This window comes from Semicossyphus pulcher, unplaced genomic scaffold, assembly GCF_022749685.1.
Source record: "Semicossyphus pulcher isolate SPU_LCO1_2020_fin unplaced genomic scaffold, fSemPul1.0.p SCAF_1, whole genome shotgun sequence".
Lineage (NCBI taxonomy): Eukaryota > Metazoa > Chordata > Actinopteri > Labriformes > Labridae > Semicossyphus > Semicossyphus pulcher.
In genome coordinates this window covers 2,280,845-2,296,680 of record NW_027211603.1, presented here as the reverse complement: position 1 = coordinate 2,296,680, position 15,836 = coordinate 2,280,845, and the positions used below count along the sequence as shown (strand labels likewise).

The window sequence follows — 15,836 nt, the reverse complement described above, 5'->3', positions numbered from 1 at the left end:
TTACTGCCACTGGTTTTACAGAGTTACTTTTAAATCATCTCTCCACTAAGTTTTTTCTTATACAAGTCCCTCACATCTTCTCAACAAAAGCTTTAACGTAACTTATATTCAAAAACAAACGCAAAGTCCAAAACAAATGCAATGACGGAAACGCGCTGCAAATACAGAAATGATGCAAAACACACAAACCCAGAAAACGCATGCAAAAGAAAAACCACCTCAAGTGCTCCAGGCCTGTAGGGGGCGCACAGGAGAGAGAGGGAGACGAGATAGTGAATTTATTAATTATCGGACTATGTAAAGCTATGTAAAGTTATACGCTCTGCTGGAGCAGAGTGTCTTTCTTGGCGGGACTGAGCACAGTGAAATGTCGGTTTTTACTCGTCTAATTAGCACAAGGGCCTCTGGAGTTCTGGGGGTAAGACACGGCCGAGCCGCTGCCACACGGTCTGAGCACAGGGAAGTCAGTAGCATGGTGGTTTTCTTGCCGGTTGGTGGGGGAACCCCCGCTCAGGCCTCCAGAGCTGGGCACAGACTGATGCCCCACATGTCTCTCAGTGAGGGTTCAGGTTAGCCACACTGTAAATATCCTGGCTGACTGTAACGTTAAAGTTACTCCCTGTTATCAAACTCAGTATCATTCCCCACTGAGTCCCCTTCTCTGCCCCGGGGCCTGACAACACCAAACTCCCGGCGGTCTGAAGCTCTTGAGCTAGTTTGAGGAAAGAACACTAACACACCTCTGTGCTCAGAGCCCAATACCTGGCCGAGTCAGCTGATAGCACCGCTAGCTACACGACTAACTTAGATAGCAGAGTAGCAACACTTAGGTCTTGCTCTTAGCTGTTACAGCGAGCGCCCCCTACAGGCCTGGAGCACTTCCGTTGTGCCGACTGGATCTGCAGCGTGTTTCTTTTGCATGTGTTCTCTGGGTCTGTGTGTTTTTAGACTTTGCATTACTTGTGTATTTGCAGTGCGTTTGATGTTAATGCATTTTTGTTTCGGCCTTTTGCAGCTGGTGTTTTTATTTGCAGTGCATTTCCGTGTTTTTGATTTGCATCGTTTCTGAATTTGCAGCCTGCTTCTGGCTGTTGCAGCACGATTGCCCTTTCGTCTGCGTACAAACAAATATAGAAAGGTCGTGTACCAGGATCAACACCTCACTGTGTTATGAGGTCTGATGTAATGTGGTCTTCCTGTTCGTCCTCACAAACACAGTGAAGTACTTCCTGTCAGTCACACTTCCTGTCCTCTGAGATTTGGTTCAGTTATAGCTGATCAAACTGTTACACCTGTTGTGTCATTGTTTGTTTCTGTTGTCATGGGGACCGTCCCAGATGACAAAGTGGTGTGATGGATTCAGTTTATTTAACGTAAAGTAAGCAGTCAGGTAGAAGTCAGTCAGACCGGATCAGCAGGTCTTAGAATAAATGTTCCTACAGACACTGGGTTTCTCTGGGGTCACTCAGCGTCTCTTTGTAGTCGTTTTATGTCTTTGGGGATTTTTTAACTTCCCTTGTCGTCAATTTACATCCCCTTTTTTATTTCATTGTTCTCTTTGTCTTGGTTTTACGTCTCTGTGTTTATTGTGCATCGTTTTGTGGTAGTTTTAGGTTCTCTTTGTCTTGTTTTTTTCTGTCTCTTTACTGTGATGATTTTAGGTTTTTGTAGTTGTTTTGAGTCTCTTTGTGTTCATTGTACGTCTTTGGTTTTTCTGCGTCTCTTTGTCTGTTGTCTGTAGCTGTGTTGTGGCTCTGTAGTTGTTTTAAGTCTCATTTTTTCCATTGTACGTCCTTTTTTGGTTGTTTTTACATCTCTTTGTCTTGGTTTTACATCTCTGTTCACTGTACATGTTTTATTTGTTGTGTTACGTCTCTTTGTGGTTGTTTTACATCTCTGTGTTGATCGTTTGTTTATTTTTTTTGGTTTTATGTCTCTTTACAGTGTTGGTTTTATGTTTTTGTAGTTGTGTTATGTCTCTTTGTTGTTGTTTTTACGTCTCTTTCTTGGTTTTACGTCTCTTTGTGTTCATTGAACATGTTTTTAAAGTTTTGTTATATCTCTTTGTAGTTGTTTTATGTCTCTTTGTGGTTGTTTTACATATCTTTGTGGTTGTTTTACATATCTTTGTGGTGGTTGTATGGCTCTTTGTGTTTATTGTACATGTCTCTGTAGTTGTGTTATGTCTCTTTGTGGTTGTTTTATGTCTCTTTGTAGTTGTTTTATGTCTCTTTGTGGTTGTTTTATGTCTCTTTGTGGTTGTTTTTACGTCTCTTTCTTGGTTTTACGTCTCTTTGTGTTCATTGAACATGTTTTTAAAGTTTTGTTATATCTCTTTGTAGTTGTTTTATGTCTCTTTGTAGTTGTTTTATGTCTCTTTGTGGTTGTTTTACATATCTTTGTGGTGGTTGTATGGCTCTTTGTGTTTATTGTACATGTCTCTGTAGTTGTGTTATGTCTCTTTGTGGTTGTTTTTTGGATTTTGTCTTGGTTTTTTATTTTACATGTTTTTGTTGTCATATTACATTTCTTTGTCGTATGTTAATGTTTTTTTGGAGTGGTTTTACATCTCCTATTGTTTATTGTTATGTCTCTGTAGTTGTGTTATGTCTCTGTGGGTGTATTATTGTCATTGTACCTCTCTTTGTGGTTGTTTACGTATCTTTGTGGTGTTTGTTTGTCTCTTTGTGGTGGTTTTGCTTCTCCTTTAGCCCATTATTCGTCTCTTTCAGGATAATTTCCTCCCATTTGTTGTCTTTTTATGTCCCATTGTGGTTTCATGTGTCTTGTTTCTGTCTCTTTGTCGTGGTTTTAAGTTTTTGTGTTCATTGTCTTTTTGTGGTTCTCGTATCTTTGTGGTGGTTTTACATCATTATACCTTTGCAATGTTTTATTTGTTTTTCATTTCACGTCCCAAAGGTTCATTGAACATTTCTTTATGGCAGTTTTCTGCTGGTAATCATGTAACAGAAATGTAAATATTTTACATAACTTTGGAGATATTTGATGCCCATTTGTTGTGGTTTTATGTCTTGTTGTTGTTATAGAAATTTTGTGGTGGTTTAACGTCTCTTGTGGTTCACTGTTGACATCTGTGTGGTTGTTTTCTGTCTGTTTTGTCATATTAAACCACTTTGTACTCATGTTTACACCCTGTATGTAATGTCTCTTTGGTGCCTTTTTAAAATGTCTCTTAGTTTGTGTTCATTGTAAATCTCTCTGTGGTTGTTATAAATCTCTCTGTGTTATTGTACTGTGTTGTTGTTTTAAGTCTCTTTGTGTGGTTTTATATCTCTTGATCATCGTACACTTCACTCTGCAGTCCTGTTGTCATCACATGCCTCATTTCTTGTTGTTTGTTGTTGTGTTCATGGTTCATGTGTTTGTTTTTATGTTCCGTCACTTTTTGGTTGTTTTCTTTTTGTTTTTTGCATCAGTTTTTGTTCTCTGTGCATGTCTGTGTTTTGGTGAAGTCTCTTTGTGTTCATCGGACATGAGTTTGTGGTGGACTTGATTGCTTTATTTTATTCAGTTTGCGTGTTTAATAAGCTCTATGTTGTAATGATTTATTGTTATTAAAAACAACCTCTGACCTTTGACCTCTGACCTCCTGTTCTGGAAGCTTTCAGGAGTCTGCATGGACCCGCACTTCTCCTCTCCTCTCCTCCCTGTACTTTTACTGCCCTCCCCTGATGTGGGACAGGACGTGGTCATGGCGACAGGATAAACAGATGATAACAAGCCCTCGGCACTGCGGAGCTCATTTGAACGCTGCGACCGCTGTGAGGGCCAGAAGAGAGAGAGGAGAGACGGAGGTGAAGAAGGGACACACAGAGGAGGACAGACAGGTAAGACTGCAGGAAAGTGTGTGTCTGTTTCGGTGTTTTTATCCGTCTCTGGAGAATTAACAGGACTTTAGGAGAAAGTTGAGAAATGCAAAAACTCATGAGAGAAAGTTTTATATTACACTGCACGCTGCATGCCGTCACTGGCTCCAAAAATGTCCAAAAACTGAGCTGTAAATGTTTTTAAATTAGTTTGCAGTTTAACTTTTGCAAGACTGAACATTTTTAAAGAATATTTATTTTGTAATCTCTGAGATCTAGAAGAACAAAATTTCAGATGCGGAAATGTGACCAAAAAAATGTTTCTGTGATGATTTGGATTTCATTTAAACATTTTTTACTTCACGTGAACAAGGCAGCAACACAATTCTTTTTAGGGTGAACCGAGACTAAATTGCACGTTTTAAAGTACTTTTTAAATTAACCCACCACATGTTAAACTATTACAAAGGAGAAGAAAGAAGCACGCTCTTTATGTGCTTTAACACCAGATATGTCATGACAAGAAGCCACAACTTTATTCAAACCCTTCAAATATATTAAAAAAACACCAACATATTAATGCAAATAAATCTGCTTAGCTCGTATTATTCTAATTGTCCTGCAACAAATAATTATTTCTATTCATTATTTTAAATGTCCTGATGAATTCAAAGGTCCTTCTTTGGGTTTTAGTGTCTAAAAACAGGCCCATGTTTTCATCTGTTTTTATCTGAGAATCAAAAACATTATTGTGTCGCACCGATCAACTGAACTGTTCAGCTCTAAACGGAGGAATCAAACCGTAAAATGATCCGATTTACTGTCTGCAAACTTTAGAGATCTTCCTCTAAATCCAAACGTCTGCACTTCAGAGCGTTCTGCAGCTTTTTACGTCGGACAAACTGTGAGCAGCTCTTTTGTTAAAAAAGAAAGACATTAAAGATTAAAAGCATTAATCTGACGAGAATTCATTTAAAAACTGTTGTTAGTGTGAATCGACTCAGAGCTTCAGCCGATGTGAGTTTGTTTTGTGATGCTGGACTGAATACTTGCTTGTGTTTTACGAATAATTAGCGACTTTAAGCAGAGTCGTGTAATGCTGTGTACAGATGTGTGGGGGCATCCTGACACACACACTTGGACACTTGCAAACGCACACACTGACACACCCTTACAGCACACAGAGCATGACACACTCCTCTTTCAGTCCAAAGCAAACACTGACATGAAAACTAAGTAGAACAGTTTACAGACTTTAAAACAAATTTATTGTTTTATTGATTGATGGACTGAGGAAGAATCAATTTACTGTCTTTGTTGATAAATGAAGTGAAGACATGAGTGGACGTGCCTTGGTGTGAAATTATTTGGGTATAAACCAGATACACTGAAATTAAATTACTTGCAACAGAACCGAACACCAAGTTGCTGTAAGAGGCAGGACGACAACAGAAGAAGAATTAACGAGGTTAACGAGGTTAACGAGGTTAACGAAGTCAGCTGTCTGCTGCGTTGTTGGAAAAGAATCTAACATTAATCTGTCCATACAAACTTTAGCTTAGTTTGCAGGTGTCTTTGCAGACCGGACACTTTAAATAGGCGGGCTCACTGTCCAACCATTCTTAATTCAGCAAATCACATGTTCACAATCCTTTGTCAACCAAAAATTAATTTCCACAGGTTTGACACAAAGACGCAGGAGAATTTACCTGTAAAAACTGCTCACAATCTACTGTATCAACTCATAGTCCTATTGGATGTACAGTTTCACAAACAGTTAAAGGGACAAGGACGGTAGCTAGCTACAATTTATCATTTGTGGTTTGATAGGCTGTGAATGTATTGAAGGAAAGCTGGACGGAGACAGGTGAGCGAGTGACGGAAGAACCAGGCTCATCAGAGTACTTCAGACCAACTGAGGCCAGTTTAACGACATAAAATGCCGTTAACGTTGATCTCTAGTTGTCAGAGTTAGCTCTGTTTGCCGGGAGACTGCTGAGCCTGGTTCTGTCGCGTAGTGTTGTTGTGTTGGATTGTGTTGTGGTCTTTGGTGTTTTAAATGGTTGGTTCTGATCTAACACTCCAACACAAACAAACAAAGCAATCGAGTGAGACCAGCAGCCCCATGTTCTGCAAGGTAAAGTTATGTATTTGTCAATGGAGTCTGGTGGCTTTGAAGAGAGTCTGTTTCTGATTCAGAAGAAACATCTCACTCTTTAACTCAAAGGTGTTTGTCTTTAGGGATTTTTCCGTTCCTTTTGGAATAACAATCTGAGCCTGTCAGTGACAAAAACAAGAACTTTTAGTGGACGTATTTTGGTCTGGTTCATTTTCCTCCGAGGATTATGTTGTAGCCAGTACAGCCTTTTTCACAGCTGCAGGCTGAAACGATCGACTGGAAGAAACCCAAAACTTTTTGTACCTTTTCGTCATTTAGACCCCAAACAATGGTTAAAAACAGAACCATGGTTTAAATGATCATAATTACCCTTTGAGTTTGATCCACTGGGACTTCCTTACACCTTGATAAATGCAAAGTGTTAAAATTCTGATTTGAAAATGCTAATAATAAATTACTAACATTTCTTTCAGCATTTCATTCTGAATGAATCTTTCTTCCCATTGGCTCACAGACCTGAAGGCCAAGAGGTTTACTTTGTTTATCTCCTGTCACTGACTGTGTGAGGATTCATAGACCTGGAGTTACGTCACGTAACTTCTGAGGCTGCAGTTTAACACTCAGTCTCTGCAGATTCAGTGTGTCAGTTTACAGATTTAACTGAACTGAAACTGTAAACGTCTCGACTGTCTGGAATCTGGCACCTACACACCGCTGTTAACCTCTGTTACCTCTGATCATAACATCACCAACTTTAGCCCCGCCCACCATGCCTTACACGGTCTCTGATTGGTTCCTTTATTTTGCAGAGACACCTGATAGTCTTACGTGTAACATGCTTTTAGCTGCAGCAGCCTGCAGATTATAAATCTTGCAGGGCGCGGAGACTCTGTTACCATAACAACCACTGTTAGGGATTGCATCAATGTGTGTGTAATCGCACAAGAGTGAGAAACCAGAGTGAGGTCATGTCCCACACCCTGACACACACACACACACACACACACACACTCTGAGCTCTACAGAAGCTGCTGCTGCCTGAAGTTAAACTAAACCTTTCCTGTATTTTAAAGGGAATTTAAGGAACGAGGTTACAACCAGTTCGACCTTTCTGCAGGAGGATTTTGTGACAGAAGTTATGGAGCCTTTTTCTGCCTCTTTTTCATTTGTGGTGCATGTTTGATTTAGGACTACTTCCATTTATTTGACTCTTACTTCCTCTTATTAGCTTGAATCTCTTAGGGCTTCATTCAAACCATATATACTGTATGGTTTTAAGCATTTTGCACAAGTACATTTAGGGCGTGTCCATCCCTCTTTTGTCAGTTAAGCGGCGCATATTTTGGTGCACAGTTAGGCGCAAAGCACAACAGAGTTTTGTTAGGGCTGTTACTCATTCAAGGGTGTGTTTTGGGCAGAGAGATCCTTTAATTGGTCTCTGGCTGGAGGTTCTGGCCTTTGCAGGGCTTGACCAGTCATTCTCCTTGAGGTGAAGCAGGCGAGGTATGACATGCAGGTTCCCTCGTCCTCAAGCTTCCCCAGAATGGCTACATTATGCATAAAGAGGTTAAGTAATCTCAGGAGATACAAAAGCTTATCATTGCAACTCCATTGGACTGCATATCAGCAATTGCACTATCAGCGATATTAAACTGAGGAGGAGGAGTGCTGCATCATGTCTGTGTGTGTTTAACAATCAGAGAGAAGGTTAGCTCTGAATGTTTGTGTAGACACATCTTACTATTTGAGTAATGAGCCCTTTAAAGCTCCTGTGAGGAGTTTTTGGCCAGTTATGAAACAGACTGAAATTAATACTGACGCCTCTATCTGACCTACAAAAGCAAACAAGACCATCAGCGACAAGATCGATGATGGGGCAGGTGTCAGACTCGGCGATAAACTCACAGGAAGGGATGGTTGAGAAAAGATGGATGAGAAACACTTCTGACACATGTACAGGACAAAGGAATAAGATGCACCACTTTGTCCACAGGGGTCGCCAGAATGAACACAAACTGAAAGTGGCTTTAGACCAGCTTCTTTACTGGATAATGGTGCAATCGCTGTTTGCGGCCTTAAGGTAGCAACGTGCAACAATGCATATCAAGAACAAGACATCCACGCCCATTGGTGCACAGATGGATGCCGGGACATTTGCGACATACACTATCGAGTGCTGAAATTAAAAACTAGTGTTGGTGGGAATGGCAGTTGCGCTGCACTTTCCGCCGCTTTGCACGAGGTATGAGATAGGGTCTATAGGACTATAAATAAGTGGACATTATGCAATGATGGATAATAGATTGTCATTTTGAAACTGTCTTGTTTCTTGGAGCTTGAAGTGACCACATTTGGATGAAAGGGTGAAGTGACTTTCTTCATAACAACATCAACATCCTCTGTGTTCTTTCTCGTTTGTCTTGCTTTGCAGATATTTTCCCATCATGGCAGAGAGTGCAGACATGGAGCAGCTCCTGGTTTCTTTTAAGAAGTTTGCCATCCACGGAGACACAAAGGCCACAGGGAAGGAGCTGAACGGGAAGAACTGGGCCAAACTGTGCAAAGACTGCAAGATCATCGACGGCAAGAACGTCACCAGCACCGACGTGGACATCGTCTTCTCCAAAGTCAAGTGAGTGTGCAGACAAGTGTTAGTTTGACACTAGAGGAATAAAGGTTCCAGAACACATCCGACCTAAACATTTCCAGTTCATATTAGGAATGTTTTGGAATGGGTCTTTTAATTCTGGACAGTTGGATTCAAGCTTTCCTTTCGTCTGAGCCTCCTGTGTCTCTGGTTGGACCAGCATTACTCTTCCTTTCAGGGAATTCACTGATTTATTGTCAGTTGATGAAATTCTGCTTTACAGTGCAGTAAATTTAACAGCAACTCCACTTTATTGTTATGTTTCTTATTTTCTGTGTAAAGGCAGAAGACATCTCGGGTCATCACCTACGAGGAGTTTCGGAAAGCTCTGGAGGATTTGGCCCCAAAGAGGTTCAAAGGTCAAAGTAAAGAGGAGGCGCTGGAGTCCATCTTCAAACTGGTGGAAGGCAGAGAGCCCACCAATGTTGGAGTGACGGTGAGACGAGAAGCTTTTATCTAAATCTTTTTAACCGTGGCTCCATTGTGTGTCCTTTGTACAGCCAGGAGACTGACGGTTTCTCCCAGCACAAATTGTCTTAGGCCTTTAGCAACTTTCACTGCCATGTGTCTGAGCGTGGTTATAAGTAGTTACAGACACCCATGAACACATGTTGTAGACAGACAAGGTCAGGATGTCGGCAAGGGGATTAATTTTGGTCTTCCGATGAATCTTGGTGGAATATTGAATAGTGTTGTGTTTAACCAATGCGAATAACCATAAATGATCAAACGATCAAACTCTCAGGAGTAATGCAAGGCAAAAAAAATGTCTGAACACAACTTCAGAAACCTTTTGTGAGTTGAAAACAATGTTCTACATATTTAAGGGGAAATCTCATGAACAATGTGCATGATTATAATCTGTGTGTAAGGTTAAATAGTGAACATCACTTTTCCTGAGTAATGAAATGGGTGTTCCCCAGGGATCCATCCTCGGTCCCCTCCTGCTTAATGATTTACCATCTGCATCTCTTTACAATAGGGATGCACGATATTGGATTTTTTGCCGATATTCGATATGCCGATATTTTACAACTCTTTTTGCTGATTACTGATTTCAATACCGATATATAAGGCACATGTTTTTTGTCCACCTAATTGCAGAGAGCCTCAAGTCTCCCCTATAGTGGAATCGATACCTTATTGTAGTGGCCACAAACTGCCATACCGCAGACATCCTTCTTCACTCTTGATGGAAGAGGCGTTGTACAAAAGGTCACGTGTCTGATCACTCACGTTTCTGAGCGCAAATGAATGCAGCATCCCCCCGAAACACTAGACATGCCTGGACTTGTTTACTGCACCTACTAAGGAGACATCAGGGATCGCCGACGGACTCTTTTTATTGTGTGTGCGTCCATGACTATGTAAGTCAGTTTTGCACTGTAGATTTGGTCACAATCTGCAGATACCATTAAACGTGCCGATAATATCGTGCATCACTACTTTACAGGGTGTGAAGTCATGATGTATGCAGATAACACTGTCATTTATGCCACAAACAAAGAAAAAGCAGCTTCTAAACTCAACAACAACATTTCTGCATATTTCATATTCGTCAGGAAGCTCATCAAGTCTCTCATGTCAAATATCTGGTATACTCATAGACTCAAGCACATCCTTCAAAAATGAGGAAGGAGTTGCAAATGACCAAATGAAGATCTTTTTATACGTGTCATTGTTGGTTGAGGACAAGCAGAGGAGATCAGTGCTTGATTAGTTAAGTCTACTTATTTACTGATTGGATGATTATATTAAAACTACAGCGCAAAATTAATATCATACTAGTATCCTACTGCTGGTTTATAGAGATGAATTGTGACCCTTTTGGCTCCCCATACTGTCTCTGTGTGTCACCCTTGGAACTCTGAGTAAGCAACTTCGTTAAACACGATCAAACATGATGGATGACCTGATTTATATCGTTGATATTCAGCAGAGTTACATCAGATCTGTTTCACCATTCAGCTGCAGGAAACAAGTCCAGAGCTGCTTCACACACACACACACACACACACACACACACACACACACACACACACACACACACACACACACTTCTCACTCAACCAGAGCCTGTTCATGAAACCTGAGAGTGCTTTATAAATGTTTGGACACTCATCAAAGAGCTTTATTATTGTAGTGATGAAGTCATCAGAGTGTGAGCCAAGTGGAGAGGCAGTTTGGATCATCATCTGATCATTTACCCGTCAGCAGTCAGAGACGATCCCGTAAACATTAATCTGAGTGAAATAAACACATTTAAAATGACAAATGCTGATTAAAGACAATATTTATGTTTTCTACTTTATAATAACACACGAGGGAAGAAATCAGTTTGTTGTTGCTCCTTTAGTAACGGACCACATTCAGACTCCAGGCGGCCTGAAGCGAGCATGTTTGAAGGTGTGTTCAGACCAAAAGCAATAATTTTGTGAGATACAACTACAGACAAAGTCGATGCAAAGATGCAAATAAGTTTAAAAACTCGTATGACAACATTTGCTTAACGTTATGTCTTGAGACTTCCGCGTTACGATCCTCCTGACAGCCTGGTGTTGCCTCAGAAATGGATGATCCAAACCCCATTCAAAAAACAAGCATTTTAAGAGTTGTTTGCGTCTTGCGTGGCAGACAGACTTGACAAAGCATGGCCTTTTACTTTTTACAGCTCTGCATCATGATGTCGTTCTTTCTGCATGCTTTTGACATGTTTATTGCAATATATCAATTCAAGTTTGGGTTCACAGAGCTGACGTAAGCTCCATGTGACTTGCTAGACACAGTGATTGGACAGGTGTTCCACAGCTGAAACAGAACGCAGGTAGTTGGTGCCAAATAAACATCAAAACCTGTTGATTTTCTGTCCTTGATAAGCAACATTTAAAAGGGAACATATGAGAAACTGAAAATAAAGCTTTTACAACCATTATCACTCAACTTCACTGTTTACTTATTTCCTGTTCTTAAGATTGCAGCATCTCAGATGTTCTCTTCTCACCTGTAGGGGGCAGTAAAGAGTCAGCACAGGAAAGAGTAAGCTGCATCTTTAATCTGTTCTCCTTTCCTGTCCTCTGTGTGTCCATCAGAAAGTGGCAAAGACGGGGGCAGTGGACCGCCTGACCGACGCGAAAAAGTACACAGGATCACACAAGGAGCGCTTCGACGACACCGGCAGGGGCAAAGGTCGTGAGGGGCGTGAGGAGCTGGTGGAGAACACGGGCTACGTCGGGGCGTACAGGAACGCCGGGACGTACGACACCAAGATGAAGACGGAGAAATAACGAGGCAGGAAGACGAGCTCCTCGACAGCACTTAGTCTGGACCAAACCTTGAACTTTGACCCCTGTATGTGTGTGCGTGTGCGTGTGTGTGTATGAGTGTGTGTTTGGCCTGGACAGACTGACAGACTTTGAGGTCTGTAGACTCTATGAACATGAATCCATCACTTCAGCTCCATTCAGACTGTCCGTGTCTGCAGGGTCGGCTCATTTTACCATCCTGTCATTTAAAGCCCGTCCTCAGATTTAATTTTCTTAAAGGGGAGTTTTGTGGGGGGAAAGAGGAAATCTAAAATGTGGTTAGTAGTCTGAAATATGCTAACATGCTAACAGCAACATAAAGGCATGTTTGGAATCAGAAATTACAACAGAATCAACGAACCCTTCTGCAGGCAACCGAGGAAGATCTAATATACAAATTTCTCTTTCAATTCTTCGCCGATAAAAACTATAATAGCCAGAGCCTTCAGTCTTTTTGCAATAGAAAGCTAAAGATTTAGTCTTTTGCATCGTCATAGCATACGTTTCATGCAAAAGGTCATTGAATTTTGTTTTGTGTGATGTAAAAAGTGTGGACCGCACGCCTGCAGCGGAAGACGGCTGCATTCTCTCGACAGAGGAGCGTTGTTTTCGTGATCCTTTTTAATGGATCTAAAATAAAAAGCAGAATGGCTGAAGCATAATTTCAATTTACACAATCTTCAGGTTGTTCAGATTTTACTGATATAAAGTATTTGAGGTTACTGCAAGAAAATTACAACAAAAAAACTGCACAATCATTCTACTGCAGATGAAAATGTGTTTTAATAACTTACGAAACCTCTTATCCAGGTTTCTACCTTCACATACTTTTGGATGAAGGTGTTCTGGATGTTTATTAATGAAATTCGATGGAAAAAAAACGACAGATTTTTTGTATTTTTCATTTTAATACTCATCACAGTTCAGCGGCTTAAATAGCCTTTTAGCTTAGGAGCTAGCTTGGCTTCTAAGTGGATTTATGGACTTTTATTTTATTGGGACATCAGAGATTATGATGAGCTATCATAATACACTGAACTATACCCGGTATGCTTTTTACATATACATTTTGCAGTGTAGTTTTTGACTCTTAATCCAGCTCCTTTAGTGTTTGTCTTTGTCCTGCTGGATGTCCATTACGAACCAGATCCTGTAGTACTGCATGAGATAAAATGTCGTCCAGAAAGATGGGTTAATTTACTGACCTCCTCCTGATGTGCGTCCTGTCTGAATGGAGCTGAAGTCTGTGTGTAAAGATTTAAACTCTTAGTTACTACTGAGGAACGTGTTAGCTTGTTAATCCTTCAGTTGTGTAATTTACTTTGCTTCATGTTGCTACAGCATCCAGACATCCTCTCGGCTCACTGTTACAGCCATTGTCAGCCATGTTTCTTTGATCAGCAGCTTTTGGATCCATGTTGAATGTAACAGGACCTGAACCTGCAGCATCCTGAAGTCATGTTTGTTGTTTTGTTATATATATATTTACATTGCAGCCTTTTGCTTCTTCTGCAGTATAATTATTTTAAAGATGTTGGTTCCAATACCTGTGTAAAAAGATGGACGACATGACAGCTCCCTAACAGTGAGGCCAAACCCTCTCTATCGCCCCCTGCTGACTGGCTGCAGTATAGCTCATAAAGCCCACCACTGAAACGAGTTTTTTACACCAGTTGGCATCCACTATGTTGCATTACTGCCTCCCCCAGTTTCCGTTCATTTAAAGGAAATGTTTCAGTAAAAGAAAATCCAAAATCGTCTGACCACCAAACGTAGTGGAGTAAAAGTGGAAGTTGGCAGAGACGCGTCGTCCATCTTTATATGCAGTATTTGGTTCTGTCTTTCTGTTTGGAGTCGATGCGGGTGCAGAAACTGGACTCTAGCTGCAGTGTGTTTACTTTATCAAACAAATAAAGGCTAAAATAATGTTAAGTCTGTTCTCTCGTGGTCTGTTTTCACAACAAAAACATTTCAGGAACTCAAAGGTTTGGGTCAATTTTCACTGAAACGAGACAAGTGCCACAGACTTTGGCAAAGCACCCAAGCAGTGTTAGTGTGGAAACCCAAAGCGGACATGCATCCGTACACTTTATCTACAGAGATAACAAAGTTTCTCTGTTTGTTTTGTGCTTTTGCAATATGCAGTACGAGTTATGATCAGTTGACGTTACGGTGGAGCAGCGTTAGATAAATAGGTTGAGATCTTGAGAAACTGAACAACTGAAAATACTTGTTATCATGGGAAAACAGAGTAAATAAAATGTATGCATGCATGTCTGCTTCGGGCTTCCGTAGCGTTGTGGATGAAGGAGGTTGTAGTTGGTTCACTGTCGACTTCTTTAGCAAGATGTGTTGTACACAGTTATGGTTTTAAAATGCACACAATGATGCAAAGTTGCATATTTTTTATACTTTTTATGTATCAGTTCCAAGAAGACACTGTGTTGACCGAAAAAGTGGTTCAGACCGAGTTTAGGGTTCATCTCAGGTTATGTCTCCAGGGACTGAATGTTAGTCTCCATTAGAGATGAAAACAAGCTTCTCTTTGTGTGTGTGTGTGTGTGTGTGTGTGAGCAGCAGAACCAGGAAGCAGATGCAGCTCCTCCTTGTTGTCATGGCAGCAATGATGTAAACAACACAACAGTGGAGGAGCAGCTCTGTGTGATTCTTATCAGATCCAGATCTGCGTCTTCAGCAGAGTCCACATCAGTTTTACAGACGTGTGAAACAGACTGTCGTCCACCTGCAGAGAGGTCATGTGACTCTCACCTTTTACTGGACGTCACCTGTCTGACAACAGTCCAAGTCCTCCTCGTGGTACTGATTCTGACATTTTACTGATTGTTTTTCTGATGTTTTTTTATCTCCACCTTCTTGTCCTTCTTCTTCTCTTCTTTCTCCTTCTTCATATTCTCCTCCTTGTCCTTCTTCTTTCTCTCCTTCTCCTTCTTGTCCTTCTTCTTCCTCTCCTCCTCCTTGTCCTGCTGCTTCTTCTCCTCTTCTTTCTCTCCTTCTCCTCCTTCTTATTCTTCTGCCTCGGGGTTTTTCTGCCTGCCCCAGTTTCCGTTCATTTAAAGAAAATGTTTCAGTAAAAGAAAATCCAAAATCGTCTAACCACCAAACGTAGTGGAGTAAAAGTGGAAGTTGGTAGAAATATAAAAACTAAAGTACAGATACAGATGAAATACTGTAGTACAGTGACTTTGTTACACCACTGTCGATCACATGTCGCAGGCTTTGGCAGGAAAAACAGTCGGCCATAAATCCGGGCTCCCATCAGCGGTCATCTGACGATGATTTAGATTTTTATTTCTACCTCCTCGTCCTCTCTCAGTCGGACTGCAAACAATGCAGAGCCCGTAAAAGGAAGTCTTGTCCAGAAATCCTTTATTGCTAACCGCTGGCCACGCCCACAGCTCCTAGAAGTTGGCCATCACTCCCAGAGGATATATCGTCGGCAGATGACTGCTGATGGGTTCAGGTTTGATCTGCAGAAACATTTACATGATGTGAGGAAATATGAAGACAGTTAAAGGGAAAAACTCAGAGACACAAAAAGTGACGGCAAACAAATGTATTATAATATATATATTTATTCTGATTCAGAGGTAGATTTAATTCCCTTTAATCTCTGTCAGCGTTCAGAGTTCGTCTGAAATATTCTTAAAAATATAAACTGAGATCTGTTTACAGTTTGAATGTGTTTAATCAAAGAGTTATGAATGTAGACTGCCTAGAACATCCTGAGTTACTCTGCGCTCCGTGTTTAAATGAATCCAGATGTTTCAGGTTCAAAGAAAAACAGTTTGAGAATCAAACAAACTCTTCGTTCATGTTCTTGTTTTCAGGGATGATTCGACCTCAGATCTGAATGAAGGCTCTGTTCACCCAAAAAGAAGAGTTCAATGTTCTCACAGTTATGCTGAATTTTACAAAACTTG

The 15,836-nt window shown here is 40.8% G+C and overlaps 1 protein-coding gene across 1 annotated transcript; it reads left to right on the top strand.

Moving 5' to 3' along the window:
* Positions 1-3,764: 3,764 nt before the first annotated feature.
* On the top strand, positions 3,765-13,810 carry tppp3 (tubulin polymerization-promoting protein family member 3). Its single transcript, XM_069676901.1, has 4 exons — positions 3,765-3,848; positions 8,378-8,578; positions 8,876-9,029; positions 11,683-13,810. The coding sequence occupies exons 2-4, from the start codon at positions 8,391-8,393 to the stop codon at positions 11,875-11,877; spliced, it is 537 nt and encodes a 178-aa protein (XP_069533002.1). The 5' UTR covers positions 3,765-3,848; positions 8,378-8,390; the 3' UTR covers positions 11,878-13,810.
* Positions 13,811-15,836: the final 2,026 nt, after the last annotated feature.

Coding starts and splice junctions, on each gene's coding strand:
- tppp3 (XM_069676901.1), top strand. CDS start 8,391: ATGGCAGAGAGTGCAGACATGGAGCAGCTCCTGGTTTCTTTTAAGAAG. Junction 8,579..8,875: donor ATCGTCTTCTCCAAAGTCAA/GTGAGTGTGCAG, acceptor TTCTGTGTAAAG/GCAGAAGACATCTCGGGTCA. Junction 9,030..11,682: donor CCACCAATGTTGGAGTGACG/GTGAGACGAGAA, acceptor TGTGTCCATCAG/AAAGTGGCAAAGACGGGGGC.